Source organism: Nansenia antarctica, assembly GCF_963989245.1.
Source record: "Nansenia antarctica genome assembly, chromosome: 15".
NCBI lineage: Eukaryota > Metazoa > Chordata > Actinopteri > Argentiniformes > Microstomatidae > Nansenia > Nansenia antarctica.
The window spans coordinates 542,501-562,500 of NC_137685.1; the positions used below are offsets into that span (position 1 = coordinate 542,501).

At 48.8% G+C, this 20,000-nt stretch overlaps 1 protein-coding gene across 1 annotated transcript in view; it reads left to right on the forward strand.

Annotated features, from left to right (window-relative positions):
• Nucleotides 1–20,000, forward strand: part of LOC308170896 (receptor-type tyrosine-protein phosphatase gamma-like) — a gene marked incomplete at its 5' end in the record, with an annotated part of 133,437 nt that overhangs the window by 13,445 nt on the left and 99,992 nt on the right. Inside the window, one exon of the mRNA XM_080545751.1 lies at nt 140–247. Within this exon, the coding sequence (XP_080401877.1) occupies nt 140–247 (108 nt within the window). The remainder of the gene's footprint in view (nt 1–139; nt 248–20,000) is intronic.

The window sequence follows — 20,000 nt, forward strand, 5'->3', positions numbered from 1 at the left end:
TACATAGAAGTGACAAAAAAGTGACAGGAAACATGTGATGTATTATGGGTCTGTGGTCTTTCAGTGTTGGACGTCTTTCTGGAAGGAGTTCCTGTTGCTCACCTGTGTGGATGATCTAACCTCTCTCTGTCTTCCTCAGCGGTAGTGGATGGCCAGCCGGGGTCTGTAGGAGTGGAGGAGGAGGAGGACGCCCTGGGTGTGAGGAGGGGGAGGAGGGCCGCAGGAGACTCCTACTGGGCTTATTCAGGTGAGTCTCTCTACTCTCTACACATCTACTCTCTACACATCTACTCTCTACACATCTACTCTGTCTGAGTCTCTCTACTCTCTACACATCTACTCTGTACACATCTACTCTCTACACATCTACTCTCTACACATCTACTCTCTACACATCTACTCTCTACACATCTACTCTCTACACATCTACTCTCTACACATCTACTCTCTACACATCTACTCTGTCTGAGTCTCTCTACTCTCTACACATCTACTCTCTACACATCTACTTTAGTCTCTCTCTCTCCTCTCTACACATCTACTCTGTCTGACCAGGCTGACTTTCAGGAGAAGTGCCAAACCCCACGAACTCACTTACCCAGAAACCACCAGTTCATTACACTGTACCCTAGTGATACTCTCTATCTCCCTTCTTCTCTTTCACCTCTTTCCTCCCCCCCCCCCCCCCCCCTGTCTCTCTCTCTCTCTGCCCACCCCTTCCCTATTTCCTCTTCTTATCTCCAACAGTATCTTAACTGGTCCCAGTTGAACTCCTCCTTTCCTCTCCCCTCTTGTTCTGTGTCTCTGTCCCTCCCTCCCTCAGCTGTGTGGCTGTAGGGAGTAGTTGGGGCTGTGCTTTCTAGATGCTTCTGTGCGTTCTAGATGCCTCTGTGCTTTCTAGATGCTTCTGTGCTTTCTAGATGCGTCTGTGCTTTCTAGATGCGTCTGTGCTGGAGCAGGGACTCCTGTTGTGTCTCTGAGCTCCGTTCTCTCAGAGACACATCCGTCTCCCCTCTGCCTCCTGTCTCCTGCGTCAGGCCTATGGCAGAGAATGATCTTTAAGTGAAATATTTATATATTTCTGTTATGCCTGTCTGCTCGTAGTAGTGTGCCTTATAATCGCTACTTAAAGTGATTGAGTCCTGGAGGGATTCAGTGGCTGGAAAATGTGTATCTGAGCAATAATACATAATGGTAAATGGCCCACGGATCCTTGAGAAGTGTGTTCTACCTGTAGTGACAGATTGTGAAGGATGACTTGGTACACGTGGGGGAATGTTCTTGGGGCACAGTTCTCCACAGTTCTCCACCAATGAATCTATGACACTGTGTATCAGGGCCTGATTACATAATCTGACTGTTACTAAATCACACAGGACAGCAGACAGACACAGGTGACTAATTAGGTCTAGTCTATTGGAAGGTGGTAGAATCAGATGTCAACATTCCACTGGTCAGGGTTGTGATGTTTTAATGTGGTCGTGCTCTCTCACTGTGGTGTGTCTAGCTGCTTGGCAGCCTTTGATACAGATCCAGATCTGATATAGATGATTCATGCTGCATGCTACTTTATACACCAGCTCAGTGGCCTGGCGGTTAGAGTGTCTGACTCTGTCCTGAGATTGGGAGGTTGTGAGTTCAATCCCCGGTCGAGTCGTACCAAAGACTATAAACGTGGTAGCGATGTCTCCCTGCTTGGCACTGATGTCTCCCTGCTTGGCACTCAGCATTAAGGGCTGGGCTGGGGGTAAGTCTCAAGGCTACTTACTTTAGTTTATGCTTTTTATTATTCAGTGTGTGTGTGTGTGTGTGTGTGTCTGTGTGGGCGTGCGTGCGTGTGTGTGTGCGTGTGTGCACCGTGCATGCAACCAGCCTTGGTCATGTTCACGGTCGTGCAGTGTCTGATTGTACGTGTGATAAACTCACTGAATATTAGATTTGAAGACATTGTGTTTTCTGCCTCAGTCCTCAAAAGCAGTGTCTGAATTTTAATCTAAAAAGGTAGAAATACTATTCTATGAGCCTGGCCCTATTCATATCAACGTACTGAGCCAATCATCTGCTGGATGAGGAGGACATGAACAGAGATGAACAGAGAGCTCTCAGGCGTTCCAGTAGCACAAGGCTGAAATGAGATGGAAATTGATGATGTCCTGTCTGCCTCTATCCTATATTATCCTTGATAAGTCCTTCTCCATCTCCTCTTCCTGCTCCTGTGAGGATGGCCCGCGGCCCAGTTAAACCACTCATACGAAGGTAAAGATCACTCAATGAATTGTTAAAACCGCTTTCACTTTCCTGTTATACTTTAATGGAAAGAGGTATCAGGTATCTGAATGAGCAGATGTAGTGTGATGCTAATATCCCCAGTGCCGTCTCCCCTCCTGTGTGCTGGTGGATTAAGTCAGTCAGTCATTGTGGCATTTCTCCTCCTCGTCACCTGCTGGGAGATAGGACACCAGCGGGGTGTGACTATACCCCAAATATAATATAAGAGCTTTTCATCACTGTGATATTCTCCACAGCTACTCTCTCTGTTACTGCTCCGAGAGCTGTGGCATCGTCCTTATCACTCTGGCTTAGATTCTACATTACACACGTAGCCTACACACTGTGCATATGCAGCACACAAATAATACTGCATTATGGTCATGGTAGTTTTACTCTAATTGCACTTGATAACTGTATTGCCGTCGTGGTCATTATGTTATTCACAAACCATTAGGTCTCTGCTCCGAAGGCTGCAAGGCGCCTGAGAGTTTTTTTTGGTTTTATATTAAATCCTACGTTGACACTGAGCTGAGGATTCTGACAGGAAAGTCCTTTACACTCTGTGTGCTGCTTAGTATTGTTGGGGGAAATATTGAGTCAAGAGCACTGAATGAATCACACTAAGGCTAATGGCGAGGCAGCTGGCTCATTGAGCTGAGGTAAATAGAGCCATTGAAAGGACACACACACACACACACACACACACACACACACCAACGGGCCGCAGCGTTAGAAAGGTAATTAGTGTCTCGGCCTGTGAATGAGCCAAGCACAGGCGTGCCGTAGCAGCTAAATGGCTGTTAAGGCCGTTGGCTCAATGCTAGGGGTGAATAGAGACATACAGCTAGGCTAGCCTGATGCTAGAAGCTACCACGGATGGACTTGGGTTGGAGGGAGGAGTCACGCCTCTCTCTTGACTGATGTGGTTCAGCCTCCAGCTCCCTCCCCAGGCCTCCCCAGGCCTCCACCTCCCTCCCAGGCCTCCACAGGCCTCCACCTCTCTCCCCAGGCCTCCCCAGGCCTCCCGCTCCCTCCCCAGGCCTCCCCAGGCCTCCACCTCTCTCCCCAGGCCTCCCCAGGTCTCCTCAGGCCCCCACCTCCCTCCCCGGGCCTCCCCAGGCCTCCAGCTCCCTCCCCAGGCCTCCAGGTCCCTCCCCAGGCCTCCCCAGGCCTCCCCAGGCCTCCACCTCCCTCCCCAGGCCTCCCCAGGCCCACACCTCCCTCCCCAGGCCTCCCCAGGCCTCCAGCTCCCTCCCCAGGCCCCCACCTCCCTCCCCAGGCCTCCCCAGGCCTCCAGCTCCCTCCCCAGGCCCCCACCTCCCTCCCCAGGCCTCCCCAGGCCTCCCCAGGCCTCCAGCTCCCTCCCCAGGCCTCAACCTCCCTCCCCAGGCCTCCCCAGGCCTCCACCTCCCTCCCCAGGCCTTCAGCTCCCTCCCCAGGCCTCCCCAGGCCTCCCGCTCCCTCCCCAGCCCTCCCCAGGCCTCCCCAGGCCTCCAGCTCCCTCCCCAGGCCTCCCCGGGCCTCCCCAGGCCTCCCCAGGCCTCCACCTCCCTCCCCAGGCCTCCCCAGGCCTCCCCAGGCCTCCCCCTCCCTCCCCAGGCCTCCACCTCCCTCCCCAGGCCTCCCCAGGCCTCCACCTCCCTCCCCAGGCCTCCACCTCCCTCCTTAGGCCTCCCCAGGCCTCCCCAAGCCTCCAGCTCCCTCCCCAGGCCTCCAGCTCCCTCCCCAGGCCTCCACCTCCCTCCCCAGGCCTCCACCTCCCTCCCCAGGCCTCCCCAGGCCTCCCCAGGCCTCCACCTCCCTCCCCAGGCCTCCACCTCCCTCCCCAGGCCTCCCCAGGCCTCCCCAAGCCTCCAGCTCCCTCCCCAGGCCTCCCCAGGCCTCCACCTCCCTCCTCAGGCCTCCAGCTCCCTCCCCAGGCCTCCCCAGGCCTCCAGCTCCCTCCTCCAGGATATCATCCTGTAGTATGACTGTAGATGAGGACTAGTCTCTTCGGAGAGCTCTTCTGTCACAGCCAGGCAGGACTGGTGTCCATCTCGTGGGTTCGGCCCCAGTGGACGAGTGAGTAGCGGCAGGGAGAAAGCGCTTCGAAGACTGTCACTGTCACTCTGCTAATCTCCCCTCCTCTCACACACTACTGCTAATCTCCCCTCCTCTCTCACACTACTGCTAATCTCCCCTCCTCTCACACACTACTGCTAATCTCCCCTCCTCTCACACACTACTGCTAATCTCCCCTCCTCTCTCACACACTGCCCTCCTCTAACTCTCCTCTCACACACTGCTGCCCTCCTCTAACTCTCCTCTCACACACTGCCCACCTCTAACTCTCCTCTCTCACACACTGCCCACCTCTAACTCTCCTCTCACACACTGCTGCCCACCTCTAACTCTCCTCTCACACACTGCTGCCCACCTCTAACTCTCCTCTCACACACTGCTGCCCACCTCTAACTCTCCTCTCTCCCTCCCTGCCTCATCACCTAACCTGAGGCTGGTCATATGAATATCAGGTAACAGCGCCTTAACCATGGGGGGTCAAATTGTGAAAGAGAGAACGAATGAGAAAAAGAAAGAGAGAGAGGTAGAGAGAATGTTTGTTGATAGATGGGGTGGTTGGATGGCAGCTGGATGCTAGGTGTGATTCAGAGGGTCTGACCCTGGAGTCATGCTGGTCATCTGAGCCTCTCCCATTGTTCCAGACAGAACCTGGGAGGGAGGCAAGCTTCTGTATGTACCATTCCCTTTCTACGGGGGTGTTCTCACTAGAACATTTGCTTCACTTGAAACGGAGTTTAGGATAAAATTAGCTTTGCTCTGCGTCGTTTGGAGCTGTGAGAACGTGCATTCGAAGTCGCTCCCGGAGCAAACAACCAATGCATGCTCCGCTTGAAAAGGGTGGTTTCGCTCCGGTTAGAAACGACGCATCCATCACTTTGCTTCGCTTCGCTTTTGGTGAGAACGCTGCTCGAGGCTGTCCATAGGAAAACAACAGCGCATGCTTGTTGATCTGGATAAGAGCGGGACGAACGGGCAATTTTCTATTTTTCTGACCAATCAACTACCACGTCTGTTGCTTTGATTGCGTATGTTAGCCTACTTCGTTTACATGAAGGGCTGTGAGAAATAATTTATGCAACAATGTTGCGAACTCATCCACTTGCTCCGGGTCTCGATTCAGACTTTCATGTGAGAACATGACCTAAAGTGAAGTACCTGTTTTGATATCCTGCACTTCATAACATTGGATCTGCCCCTATATCAACAGCCCCAGAATGCATTGCAAATAATGAGCGGATGACCTTATTTCAGAGACTATTACAGTTGGTGAGAATCAGTCCCAGCCTCATACCGCTGTAGCCAGCACCGTTCTTTTGCAAAGTCCGCACTTTGTAAGGATTAGCTATATTACGGTCATTAACAGTATGTTTATGCTACACATTAGTGGCGCTAATGAGAGTAGAGGTAGGCGAGGTCTGTGTGGGACGCCAGTTCCCTAGTTTAATTTTCCTACGGCTTGTACTTAAATTATGAACCGCTAAATAAATTACACAGAGACCTCCACCTTGGAATTTGATTACGGGTTATTTAAGGTGTCTGTGTGTGCGGAGGCATTTTCATAAGAGAGATGATATTGCGCACCGCGAGCCCCTCGCAGGTGCAAGGCTATGCATCATTTAGCTCTCCTTCTTCTCCTGCGGGGGTTTCATTATTGTTAGTTTCTCCCACTCCTCTGTCTCACTCTGTTTGTCTCAATATTGTGGATTTCGAAGTTAACTGCAAAAGTTTACTTTTTTATTGTTTTTGCTGTGTTGCTAACAGCTACATGCTCACCTGCTGAGGGCGGGGGGGGAACAGCAGCGGTGTGATGTTGACATGCTGCCTGGCCCAGGGAAGGAACGTTGCTGCTGCCTGAGGTAATGAACAAAGGAGAGGAGAGGAGAGGAGAGGAGAGGAGAGGAGAGGAGAGGAGAGGAGAGGAGAGGAGAGGAGAGGAGAGGAGAGGAGAGGAGAGGAGAGGAGAGGAGAGGAGAGGAGAGGAGAGGAGAGGAGAGGAGAGGAGAGGAGAGGAGAGGAGAGGAGAGGAGAGGAGAGGAGAGGAGAGGAGAGGAGAGGAGAGGAGAGGAGAGGAGAGGAGAGGAGAGGAGAGGAGAGGAGAGGAGTGCTCTCTCGGGGCATAACCCCCAAAGAGTAAAGTTACCTCACTGTGGAGTCCTGGCCTCCTCTGTTACCATAGCGCTGGGGAGTCCTGGCCTCCTGGAGCTGTTACCATAGCGAGGAGCGTAGCTGAGGATGGTGGATCAGAGTCGCCCACTCATCTCTGACTGCGTCACGTGTAGCGCTGCCTCTCCTCAGAGCTGCCTGGGGCGACACCACCCTCTGCTTCAAAGACGGCGAGTGCCTTATTTTCTCTCTTGTTACCTCTGTATATGTTAGCTATGATGAAAGCACCATTACATGTTGCTGTTTACCTCTGTATATGTTAGCTATGATGAAAGCACCATTACATGTTGTTGCCGTTGACAACGTCCTGAGTTGCTCCTTAGATGAAAGAGACGAGCAGCTGCTGTCAGAAAGCTAACGTTGTCCCAGAATGCACTCTGTGAATGCGCTCTGTGAACGTCCTCTGTGAATGCGCTCTGTGAACGCCCTCTGTGAATGCTCTCTGTGAATGCTCTCTGTGAACACGTTACTTTGTTTTAACTGTACAGTTCTGCCAACTGAAAGTTCGGCCACCGAAATTATTTGGCCAAAAATAGCAAAAAAAGCACATTTGGTGTTCGGCCGAATGTTTACCGAATAACTAGCACTGAGTGATGACTGCCTACTGCCAGGCCAGATAATTACAGCCAACATGTCGGCAGTTTGGCATCTGTTCTCTGAACCACAACCAGAGGCTCATTCCGATATTAACGTTTTCGAGACCCGCATGGGGCCAGTTCCTCTCCCAGTCCCGTTCACTACATTGGTGTCAGAGGTGGGATGGGACAAGGCCATCAGAGAGCCGTGTCCATGTGAGGGCCTGGGTATAGTGAAGCGTGAGGGTTCACTCCCGAACCCGGGATAGTGTGACGAACCTGTATGAGGCCCGTTAGCAGCTCCCGTGGTTAGCACGGCTGGGTGATATGAGGGTTTGAGACCTGCATGGGGTGAGTTCCTCTCCCAGTCCTGTTCGCTACAGTATCTACAGTTTCAAACATGTCATTTTAATAATTATCATTTTACATTTTACATTTTACAAGCATTTATTTAATTTATGCAAAGGTACAAACATTTTCGAAATAAATGAAAAGCTTCTGCCCTCGGTATTCGGTATCCGGCTGAGTGTTTCCTTCATTTCGGTTTCGGCTTCGGCAAGGAATTTTAACTCCTTCCTTTCCCTCTTATCCTGGTCTCTCTGTCTATACCTTTGTCATTTTATCCTCCTCTATCCCCACAACCATGTTCCTTAACTATTGTATGTCTTGTCCCCGCTCCCCCTCTCTCTCTCTTCCCCCCATCTCTCTCTCCCCCGTCTCTCTCTCTTCCCCCTCTCTCTCTCTTCCCCCTCTCTCTCTCTCTTCCCCCTCTCTCTCTCTCTCTTCCCCCTCTCTCTCTCTTTTCCCCCTCTCTCTCTCTCCCCCATCTCTCTCTCTCTTCCCCCTCTCTCTCTCTCCCCCATCTCTCTCTCTTCCCCCTCTCTCTCTCTCCCCCGTCTCTCTCTCTCTTCCCCCTCTCTCTCTCTCCCCCGTCTCTCTCTCTTCCCCCTCTCTCTCTCTCTTCCCCCTCTCTCTCTTCCCCCCATCTCTCTCTTCCCCCTCTCTCTCTTCCCCCTCTCTCTCTCTTCCCCCTCTCTCTCTCTTCCCCCTCTCTCTCTCTCCCCCATCTCTCTCTCTTCCCCCTCTCTCTCTCTCCCCCGTCTCTCTCTCTCTTCCCCCTCTCTCTCTCTCTTCCCCCTCTCTCTCTTCCCCCTCTCTCTCTCTCTTCCCCCTCTCTCTCTCTCCCCCTCTCTCTCTGGTGATATATCACACTGGTCTGTGAGCCAAGGCAAACCCAGACATAACACAACTGAGGCAGACAACCTGCTGTCGTTAAACACAGTTACCACTGATCGAATCTAATAATGATGTCATTGTGATGTCATAATGTCATTGTCCTCTGCGTGAGGAATGTCCTGGAGTGTTCAGACATGGAAGCAGAGGAAACTAGTATTGTGCTGTAAATCCCATCATGATGCCTGACGTCTGTGGCTGCATAGCAGTCAAACATTGAGATGTTATCCTGTGCAAACCTGAGGGCATTTGTTGATATTTTGTGTTTTGGCACCTCTCAGTAATTCAGATGGACATTGCATCTCCTGGCTATGAGGACATTGGTCATTTGGAGTGTTAAACGTCTGAGGACACATGGATGCTGCCACAAATTAAGCTTTGACACCCCCCCCCCCAGGTTTGTCTGGGGCTCAGTTAATTTCCCCCCTCTCTGGAGAGCAGGGACATATCCACCTCTCTGAGACGGCCGTGCTCACATGTGCATTTACAGTCACACTCGGCCCCCCCCCATGATGGGAGCTTAACACCCCGTCATCTATTACCCTGCAGCCTCGCTGGTGTGGAGTGTCAACCTCTGGCCGTACCTGCGCTCATTTCCTGGGAAACCGAGAGGCCTACAGGAACACTAATTATTAAAAATGAATTTCACCGGGGCACAGGCTGACGCACGGATTCATCTTGGTTATCGCTGGTGGATCAGATCAGCCGGTGTGTGTGTGTGTGTGTGTGTGTGTGTGTGTGTGTGTGTGTTGTGTGTGCGCGTGTGTGTGCGTGCCACGATTGCCCCATCCGTCTCTGTCGCGGGCGGGCCCCTGACAGATGTGCCAATATGGCCGCCCAGGTTCCTGTGCTGGGGGAGAGGCCTCTTAATTCTATATGATGTATCGCACTGGCGGGAACCAATTTGTGTGCAGAATCGGAGCCCCAAATCATCTCCCTGCTCCCCGCCTCTGACAGCCCGTCTCCTCTCTCTGGACGGAGTAAATAAATATATAAAGAATGTAAATAAATTAGGGATTTGTGAAAGCTGATCTAATGTTGTATTGGGGAGTATTCTTGGGAACTGATTGATTGCCGTGTTGCAGTGTTGCAAGGGCATGTCCAAGGTATTCTGGGGCCAGTCAGTGCTGGGCTGGCAGATCTAGACTACTAGCCCAAATCTCATATTAGCCAAACACAGCCTACAATGATTGTTCAGGAAAAAAACAACAAGATTTTGATATAATTATTTTGTTTAGGGAAGTATGTCCAGCGAGGCTGACAGGCCGTTGGTGTGTTAGCATGATGGCTAGCTGCTTGGCTGTGTGTGTGGCTGGCTGCTTGGCTGTGTATGTGTTAGCATGGTGTCTAGCTGGTGGCTGTTGGTGGCTGTGTGTGTGGCTAGCTGGAGGCTGACAGGCCATGGTGTGTTAGCATGGTCGCTAGCTAGTGGCTGGTGGCTGTTGGTGGCTGTACTCCAGTCTAATGGATGTGGACGTGCCGGGCGTGTTGGGAGGTAATCTGAGGGAAGTGTGTTTGGCAGCCCACAGGTTGGCTCCGCTGCTCTGATGTGGTTATGCTGCTGATGGGCTGGGAGGAGAGAGGAGCAGCTCAGCACATTTCTTAACCTCATAATGATGATGAGTTAGTTTGTAATGAGCACACACACCCTCCCAGAGGTGCTGCCGGCGCTGCAGGGGCCAGGGCCAGATCACATAACGTTTGTTACACTGTTGTGGTTATTAAGGCCTTAAGCATCACACAAAAACGACAAAACAATTCTTCACAAGACATGTGGTTGATACTTCCAAGTCGTAAAGATGTCATAAAGGTTGCATAACGCTGAGATTAAACAGCAGGTGTCTCTCTGGGTTCCTCAGTTGCGGCTACTTCAGCTCTGTAATTACCAGCCCTGACAACACCTTCAAAGCATGAAACTATTGATATTATCGGTCCATCGTTTCGCACAGCTTCCTTCATAACATTACCTGGTTTATTCCCCCCCCCCCTCTGATATAGGCTATTTGGGCAGACTTGACAGTGTAATGTCTAGGCCCGGTGTTTTGCAATAACACAGTGAGGCAGTGTGGGTCGTTCCTCTCCCAGATGGTGTTGTGTTAGTCAGACGTGGCTGCAGGGGGGTTTAGTGGAGCTGCTGTGTCCCTTCTACCTCTTTTATTCCTCTCCTGGTTTGTTAGATCGTTTCTATTATCCCCCTGTTATCTCTGGCTAAGTGAATTACATCACTAACTATCGATTTCCGTCTGGCGGTCCTAAATAAGCGGGATACTTGCGGCATAGAAGCAGCGGCGGCCATTGTTGTCCTGCTTAGCTTGCAGAACCACCAGCCAGAGACCCAACAGCAGAGCAATGGCTGCTGGGAAGGAGAGCAACGTTGTTAGATGAGCAGGCCTGTGTTAGTCTACCCAACACCTGGAGCCTTCTGGTAATGGAGAGTGAGATGGTAGGAAGGTAGTGTTGCTCTCTGGGGTTTCAGAGTGTGGGACATGTGGAGCTTATGATAATGACTGTGATCACAGGTGAAGAAGGTCCTTTAGCTCATGTGTTGCAGTTACAGACCAGTGATCTAAACCAGCCAGGAGGAGATGGAGAACGCTGATGTGGAGCGTGTGCTTTGCCTTGATGAAGCTGCCACAGTATAAATAGACTCTTCTCTAGCAAACTTGGAAAGACAGATTTCTTTTTGTTTCGTTTGCGGATGATATGTTTGTAATGGTGTTATGCTATTAGTTCTAAACTGTACCATAATAGAGCTGTCAATGACTTCATCTGCTCTCTCCACACAGACATGGTACAGCTTCCTTCATCGGTCTGTCTAGGCTTGTTACACAAGTAGTCCATAGAATGTTTATAGAATTCTATAACATACTGTCATAGGCTATTCAAGTTTAGTTTTCTTTCAAATTTCAATTGAATGACATCACAATTGAACATTGAAATTCTATAGAATTAGGGTGCTATGGTGATCATGAATATCATTTAATCACATTTAAGAATGGATGACCTCACAACAAACATCAGCAACATCAATAGAATGTTTGATCAGAATGTTTGATCAGAATGTTTGGTCAGAATGTTTGATCAGAATGTTTGGTCGATAGGCCCCAAAGTTAGTTTGGAAGTCACTTTCGGTGGCAACACACTTGACACCAGTCGAGAAACTTGTTTCTAATATCCAAGATCATTATTTTCAAAAACGAGCTTCTACATCCCAAAGTGAACCAGTCTGACCCCCTGAGGGAGCACGGGGCTCAGTCTCTCCCAGATAGATCATTATTATCCATAATGGGGAGAACATTACTGCCTGACCTTTTGTGACCATGAATTTGGCCTACAAAACTGTGTCATTTAGACAAAGGTGATTTTCGTGAAATGAAAATAGGATATGAATGTGTCTTCTCCCAGGGTTAGGGTTAGAGTTAGCCAGGGTTAGGGTTAGCCAGGGTTAGGGTTAGCCAGGGTTAGGATTAGCCAGGGTTAGGGTTAGGGTTAGCCAGGGTTAGGGTTCTGCCAGACAGGGGTTGAGGAACATGTCCCAGCAGCCCCCAGGGAGGTGTGGCAGCACCCTGTCCCGGCCCTGGTGCCTGGCCCTGCTCAGCAGGCCACACTGAAGGAGCGCTGGAGGCTCCGCCCAGCCAACCCAGCCAGCCTGCCAAACGCCTCCACCACCATCACCTGTCTCCAGGACCTGGTGGTTCAACCAGGGGAGACACTCACTCTGACCCCCATCGGGACGGTGAACCTCCCCCAGACTCCCCCAGACTCCCCCAGACTCCCACGCTGGCCTCACCCCCCAATGAGCCCCGGCCAGGCCTGGTCTGCGGCAGGGAGAGGCAGCGTGGAGCCTGGGTTCACCCCAGCCTGGGTTCATCCTCCAGCAGGCCCCTTTCCTTCCTACCCAACCGCTTTCCCTGTTCCCCCTGCGTGGCACCAACCTCACAGACACGTACGTCACTGAAGACAACATAGAGAAGCTCAATGCTGATGGAGCTGAGGGGAGGGGCTGCCTCCTTCCGCTGCAGACACACCCAGCACACACTCTGACTAGCAGCTCAACAATCTGCTCTAAGAACGGACATGGCCAATACCTTTATTGGACTGATATGCCTGTTTTAAAATATAATTATCTAAGTATTCATAAATATAGTCATTTTCAACAGCAAAACCTTGATGTGTATGTTTTGTCTTGTCTAACAATGTGAATCAAGGTAAAGTAGATGCATAGAGCCTACACGCCAGGTAGCTCATCCTGATTGGCTGGATCAGATTGTAAGAACTCTGGCAAACGTCCTGACAAGACTGAGAGGAAGAATCACTCCTCTCTCAGTGGACTACAGTGTCTGTATGACTCAGGAACAGCAGGATAGAGACAGCAGGATAGAGACAGTAGGATAGAGACAGCAGGATAGAGACAGCAGGATAGAGACAGATAGAGACAGATAGAGACAGACAGAGACAGATAGAGACAGACAGAGACAGATAGAGACAGATAGAGACAGACAGAGACAGACAGAGACAGATAGAGACAGATAGAGACAGATAGAGACAGATAGAGACAGACAGAGACAGACAGAGACAGACAGAGACAGATAGAGACAGATAGAGACAGATAGAGACAGATAGAGACAGATAGAGACAGATAGAGACAGATAGAGACAGATAGAGACAGACAGAGACAGACAGAGACAGACAGAGACAGATAGAGACAGACAGAGACAGACAGAGACAGACAGAGACAGATAGAGACAGATAGAGACAGATAGAGACAGATAGAGACAGACAGAGACAGACAGAGACAGACAGAGACAGATAGAGACAGATAGAGACAGATAGAGACAGATAGAGACAGATAGAGACAGATAGAGACAGAGAGAGACAGAGAGAGACAGACAGAGACAGACAGAGACAGACAGAGACAGACAGAGACAGATAGAGACAGACAGAGACAGATAGAGACAGATAGAGACAGACAGAGACAGACAGAGACAGATAGAGACAGACAGAGACAGATAGAGACAGACAGAGACAGACAGAGACAGATAGAGACAGACAGAGACAGACAGAGACAGATAGAGACAGACAGAGACAGATAGAGACAGACAGAGACAGAGAGAGACAGACAGAGACAGACAGAGACAGACAGAGACAGACAGAGACAGATAGAGACAGACAGAGACAGATAGAGACAGACAGAGACAGACAGAGACAGATAGAGACAGACAGAGACAGACAGAGACAGATAGAGACAGACAGAGACAGACAGAGACAGACAGAGACAGACAGAGACAGACAGAGACAGACAGAGACAGACAGAGACAGATAGAGACAGATAGAGACAGATAGAGACAGACAGAGACAGACAGAGACAGATAGAGACAGACAGAGACAGATAGAGACAGATAGAGACAGACAGAGACAGACAGAGACAGATAGAGACAGACAGAGACAGACAGAGACAGACAGAGACAGATAGAGACAGACAGAGACAGACAGAGACAGAGAGACAGACAGAGACAGATAGAGACAGATAGAGACAGACAGAGACAGATAGAGACAGACAGAGACAGACAGAGACAGAGAGACAGACAGAGACAGATAGAGACAGATAGAGACAGACAGAGACAGACAGAGACAGACAGAGACAGATAGAGACAGACAGAGACAGATAGAGACAGACAGAGACAGATAGAGACAGACAGAGACAGATAGAGACAGACAGAGACAGATAGAGACAGACAGAGACAGACAGAGACAGACAGAGACAGACAGAGACAGACAGAGACAGATAGAGACAGACAGAGACAGACAGAGACAGATAGAGACAGATAGAGACAGATAGAGACAGACAGAGACAGACAGAGACAGATAGAGACAGATAGAGACAGATAGAGACAGATAGAGACAGACAGAGACAGACAGAGACAGACAGAGACAGACAGAGACAGATAGAGACAGACAGAGACAGACAGAGACAGACAGACAGATAGAGACAGATAGAGACAGACAGAGACAGACAGAGACAGATAGAGACAGACAGAGACAGATAGAGACAGATAGAGACAGATAGAGACAGATAGAGACAGACAGAGACAGATAGAGACAGACAGAGACAGACAGAGACAGACAGAGACAGATAGAGACAGACAGAGACAGACAGAGACAGACAGAGACAGATAGAGACAGATAGAGACAGACAGAGACAGATAGAGACAGATAGAGACAGATAGAGACAGACAGAGACAGATAGAGACAGATAGAGACAGACAGAGACAGATAGAGACAGACAGAGACAGACAGAGACAGACAGAGACAGATAGAGACAGATAGAGACAGACAGAGACAGACAGAGACAGATAGAGACAGACAGAGACAGATAGAGACAGATAGAGACAGATAGAGACAGACAGAGACAGATAGAGACAGACAGAGACAGACAGAGACAGACAGAGACAGACAGAGACAGACAGAGACAGATAGAGACAGATAGAGACAGAGAGAGACAGATAGAGACAGATAGAGACAGATAGAGACAGATAGAGACAGACAGAGACAGATAGAGACAGACAGAGACAGATAGAGACAGACAGAGACAGATAGAGACAGATAGAGACAGACAGAGACAGATAGAGACAGATAGAGACAGATAGAGACAGACAGAGACAGATAGAGACAGATAGAGACAGATAGAGACAGATAGAGACAGATAGAGACAGATAGAGACAGACAGAGACAGACAGAGACAGACAGAGACAGACAGAGACAGATAGAGACAGACAGAGACAGATAGAGACAGATAGAGACAGACAGAGACAGATAGAGACAGATAGAGACAGAGAGAGACAGACAGAGACAGACAGAGACAGACAGAGACAGACAGAGACAGATAGAGACAGATAGAGACAGATAGAGACAGATAGAGACAGATAGAGACAGATAGAGACAGATAGAGACAGATAGAGACAGACAGAGACAGACAGAGACAGACAGAGACAGATAGAGACAGACAGAGACAGATAGAGACAGATAGAGACAGACAGAGACAGATAGAGACAGATAGAGACAGAGAGAGACAGATAGAGACAGATAGAGACAGACAGAGACAGACAGAGACAGATAGAGACAGATAGAGACAGACAGAGACAGACAGAGACAGATAGAGACAGACAGAGACAGACAGAGACAGACAGAGACAGACAGAGACAGACAGAGACAGATAGAGACAGACAGAGACAGATAGAGACAGATAGAGACAGATAGAGACAGATAGAGACAGACAGAGACAGACAGAGACAGATAGAGACAGATAGAGACAGATAGAGACAGACAGAGACAGATAGAGACAGACAGAGACAGATAGAGACAGATAGAGACAGATAGAGACAGATAGAGACAGATAGAGACAGATAGAGACAGATAGAGACAGATAGAGACAGATAGAGACAGATAGAGACAGACAGAGACAGACAGAGACAGACAGAGACAGACAGAGACAGAGAGAGACAGATAGAGACAGATAGAGACAGAGAGAGACAGATAGAGACAGATAGAGACAGAGAGAGACAGATAGAGACAGACAGAGACAGATAGAGACAGACAGAGACAGACAGAGACAGATAGAGACAGACAGAGACAGATAGAGACAGATAGAGACAGATAGAGACAGAGAGAGACAGATAGAGACAGACAGAGACAGATAGAGACAGACAGAGACAGACAGAGACAGACAGAGACAGATAGAGACAGATAGAGACAGATAGAGACAGACAGAGACAGAGAGAGACAGATAGAGACAGATAGAGACAGATAGAGACAGACAGAGACAGATAGAGACAGATAGAGACAGACAGAGACAGATAGAGACAGACAGAGACAGATAGAGACAGATAGAGACAGATAGAGACAGATAGAGACAGATAGAGACAGACAGAGACAGACAGAGACAGATAGAGACAGAGAGAGACAGATAGAGACAGATAGAGACAGACAGAGACAGACAGAGACAGACAGAGACAGATAGAGACAGACAGAGACAGATAGAGACAGACAGAGACAGATAGAGACAGATAGAGACAGATAGAGACAGACAGAGACAGACAGAGACAGACAGAGACAGATAGAGACAGATAGAGACAGACAGAGACAGATAGAGACAGACAGAGACAGACAGAGACAGATAGAGACAGATAGAGACAGATAGAGACAGAGAGAGACAGATAGAGACAGAGAGAGACAGATAGAGACAGACAGAGACAAATAGAGACAGACAGAGACAGACAGAGACAGACAGAGACAGATAGAGACAGACAGAGACAGATAGAGACAGATAGAGACAGATAGAGACAGACAGAGACAGACAGAGACAGACAGAGACAGATAGAGACAGAGAGAGACAGAGAGAGACAGACAGAGACAGACAGAGACAGACAGAGACAGACAGAGACAGATAGAGACAGATAGAGACAGACAGAGACAGAGAGAGACAGACAGAGACAGATAGAGACAGATAGAGACAGATAGAGACAGACAGAGACAGACAGAGACAGATAGAGACAGATAGAGACAGATAGAGACAGACAGAGACAGACAGAGACAGATAGAGACAGACAGAGACAGACAGAGACAGACAGAGACAGACAGAGACAGACAGAGACAGATAGAGACAGAGACAGACAGATAGAGACAGATAGAGACAGATAGAGACAGATAGAGACAGACAGAGACAGATAGAGACAGACAGAGACAGACAGAGACAGACAGAGACAGATAGAGACAGATAGAGACAGACAGAGACAGATAGAGACAGACAGAGACAGAGAGAGACAGATAGAGACAGACAGAGACAGATAGAGACAGATAGAGACAGAGAGAGACAGACAGAGACAGACAGAGACAGATAGAGACAGATAGAGACAGATAGAGACAGACAGAGACAGATAGAGACAGACAGAGACAGACAGAGACAGATAGAGACAGAGAGAGACAGAGAGAGACAGATAGAGACAGACAGAGACAGACAGAGACAGATAGAGACAGATAGAGACAGATAGAGACAGATAGAGACATATAGAGACAGACAGAGACAGACAGAGACAGACAGAGACAGACAGAGACAGATAGAGACAGACAGAGACAGATAGAGACAGACAGAGACAGACAGAGACAGATAGAGACAGACAGAGACAGATAGAGACAGAGAGAGACAGATAGAGACAGACAGAGACATATAGAGACAGACAGAGACAGACAGAGACAGATAGAGACAGACAGAGACAGACAGAGACAGACAGAGACAGATAGAGACAGACAGAGACAGATAGAGACAGATAGAGACAGATAGAGACAGAGACAGATAGAGACAGAGAGAGACAGACAGAGACAGATAGAGACAGATAGAGACAGATAGAGACAGACAGAGACAGATAGAGACAGATAGAGACAGACAGATAGAGACAGATAGAGACAGATAGAGACAGATAGAGACAGATAGAGACAGACAGAGACAGATAGAGACAGACAGAGACAGACAGAGACAGACAGAGACAGACAGAGACAGAGAGAGACAGATAGAGACAGATAGAGACAGAGAGAGACAGATAGAGACAGATAGAGACAGAGAGAGACAGATAGAGACAGATAGAGACAGAGAGAGACAGCAGGATAGAGCAGGATAGAGACAGACAGAGACAGATAGAGACAGACAGAGACAGATAGAGACAGACAGAGACAGAGAGAGACAGACAGAGACAGATAGAGACAGATAGAGACAGATAGAGACAGACAGAGACAGATAGAGACAGACAGAGACAGATAGAGACAGACAGAGACAGATAGAGACAGACAGAGACAGATAGAGACAGATAGAGACAGACAGAGACAGACAGAGACAGATAGAGACAGACAGAGACAGACAGAGACAGACAGAGACAGAGAGAGACAGACAGAGACAGACAGAGACAGATAGAGACAGATAGAGACAGATAGAGACAGATAGAGACAGATAGAGACAGATAGAGACAGATAGAGACAGATAGAGACAGACAGAGACAGACAGAGACAGATAGAGACAGACAGAGACAGATAGAGACAGATAGAGACAGACAGAGACAGATAGAGACAGATAGAGACAGACAGAGACAGATAGAGACAGATAGAGACAGATAGAGACAGATAGAGACAGATAGAGACAGATAGAGACAGACAGAGACAGATAGAGACAGATAGAGACAGATAGAGACAGATAGAGACAGACAGAGACAGACAGAGACAGACAGAGACAGATAGAGACAGATAGAGACAGACAGAGACAGATAGAGACAGACAGAGACAGATAGAGACAGATAGAGACAGATAGAGACAGATAGAGACAGACAGAGACAGACAGAGACAGACAGAGACAGACAGAGACAGACAGAGACAGAGAGAGACAGACAGAGACAGACAGAGACAGACAGAGACAGACAGAGACAGAGAGAGACAGATAGAGACAGATAGAGACAGATAGAGACAGTTAGAGACAGACAGAGACAGATAGAGACAGACAGAGACAGACAGAGACAGATAGAGACAGATAGAGACAGACAGAGACAGATAGAGACAGATAGAGACAGATAGAGACAGATAGAGACAGATAGAGACAGATAGAGACAGATAGAGACAGATAGAGACAGACAGAGACAGATAGAGACAGATAGAGACAGATAGAGACAGACAGAGACAGATAGAGACAGACAGAGACAGAGAGAGACAGACAGAGACAGACAGAGACAGACAGAGACAGATAGAGACAGACAGAGACAGACAGAGACAGACAGAGACAGACAGAGACAGATAGAGACAGATAGAGACAGATAGAGACAGACAGAGACAGATAGAGACAGACAGAGACAGAGAGAGACAGATAGAGACAGAGAGAGACAGATAGAGACAGATAGAGACAGCAGGATAGAGACAGACAGAGACAGATAGAGACAGACAGAGACAGAGAGAGACAGATAGAGACAGATAGAGACAGACAGAGACAGATAGAGACAGATAGAGACAGACAGAGACAGATAGAGACAGATAGAGACAGACAGAGACAGATAGAGACAGATAGAGACAGATAGAGACAGACAGAGACAGACAGAGACAGACAGAGACAGATAGAGACAGACAGAGACAGACAGAGACAGATAGAGACAGATAGAGACAGACAGAGACAGAGAGAGACAGATAGAGACAGATAGAGACAGATAGAGACAGATAGAGACAGATAGAGACAGATAGAGACAGATAGAGACAGACAGAGACAGACAGAGACAGATAGAGACAGATAGAGACAGATAGAGACAGATAGAGACAGATAGAGACAGACAGAGACAGACAGAGACAGACAGAGACAGATAGAGACAGACAGAGACAGACAGAGACAGACAGAGACAGATAGAGACAGAGAGAGACAGATAGAGACAGATAGAGACAGATAGAGACAGACAGAGACAGACAGAGACAGACAGAGACAGACAGAGACAGAGAGAGACAGATAGAGACAGATAGAGACAGATAGAGACAGACAGAGACAGATAGAGACAGAGAGAGACAGACAGAGACAGATAGAGACAGACAGAGACAGATAGAGACAGATAGAGACAGATAGAGACAGACAGAGACAGACAGAGACAGATAGAGACAGATAGAGACAGACAGAGACAGACAGAG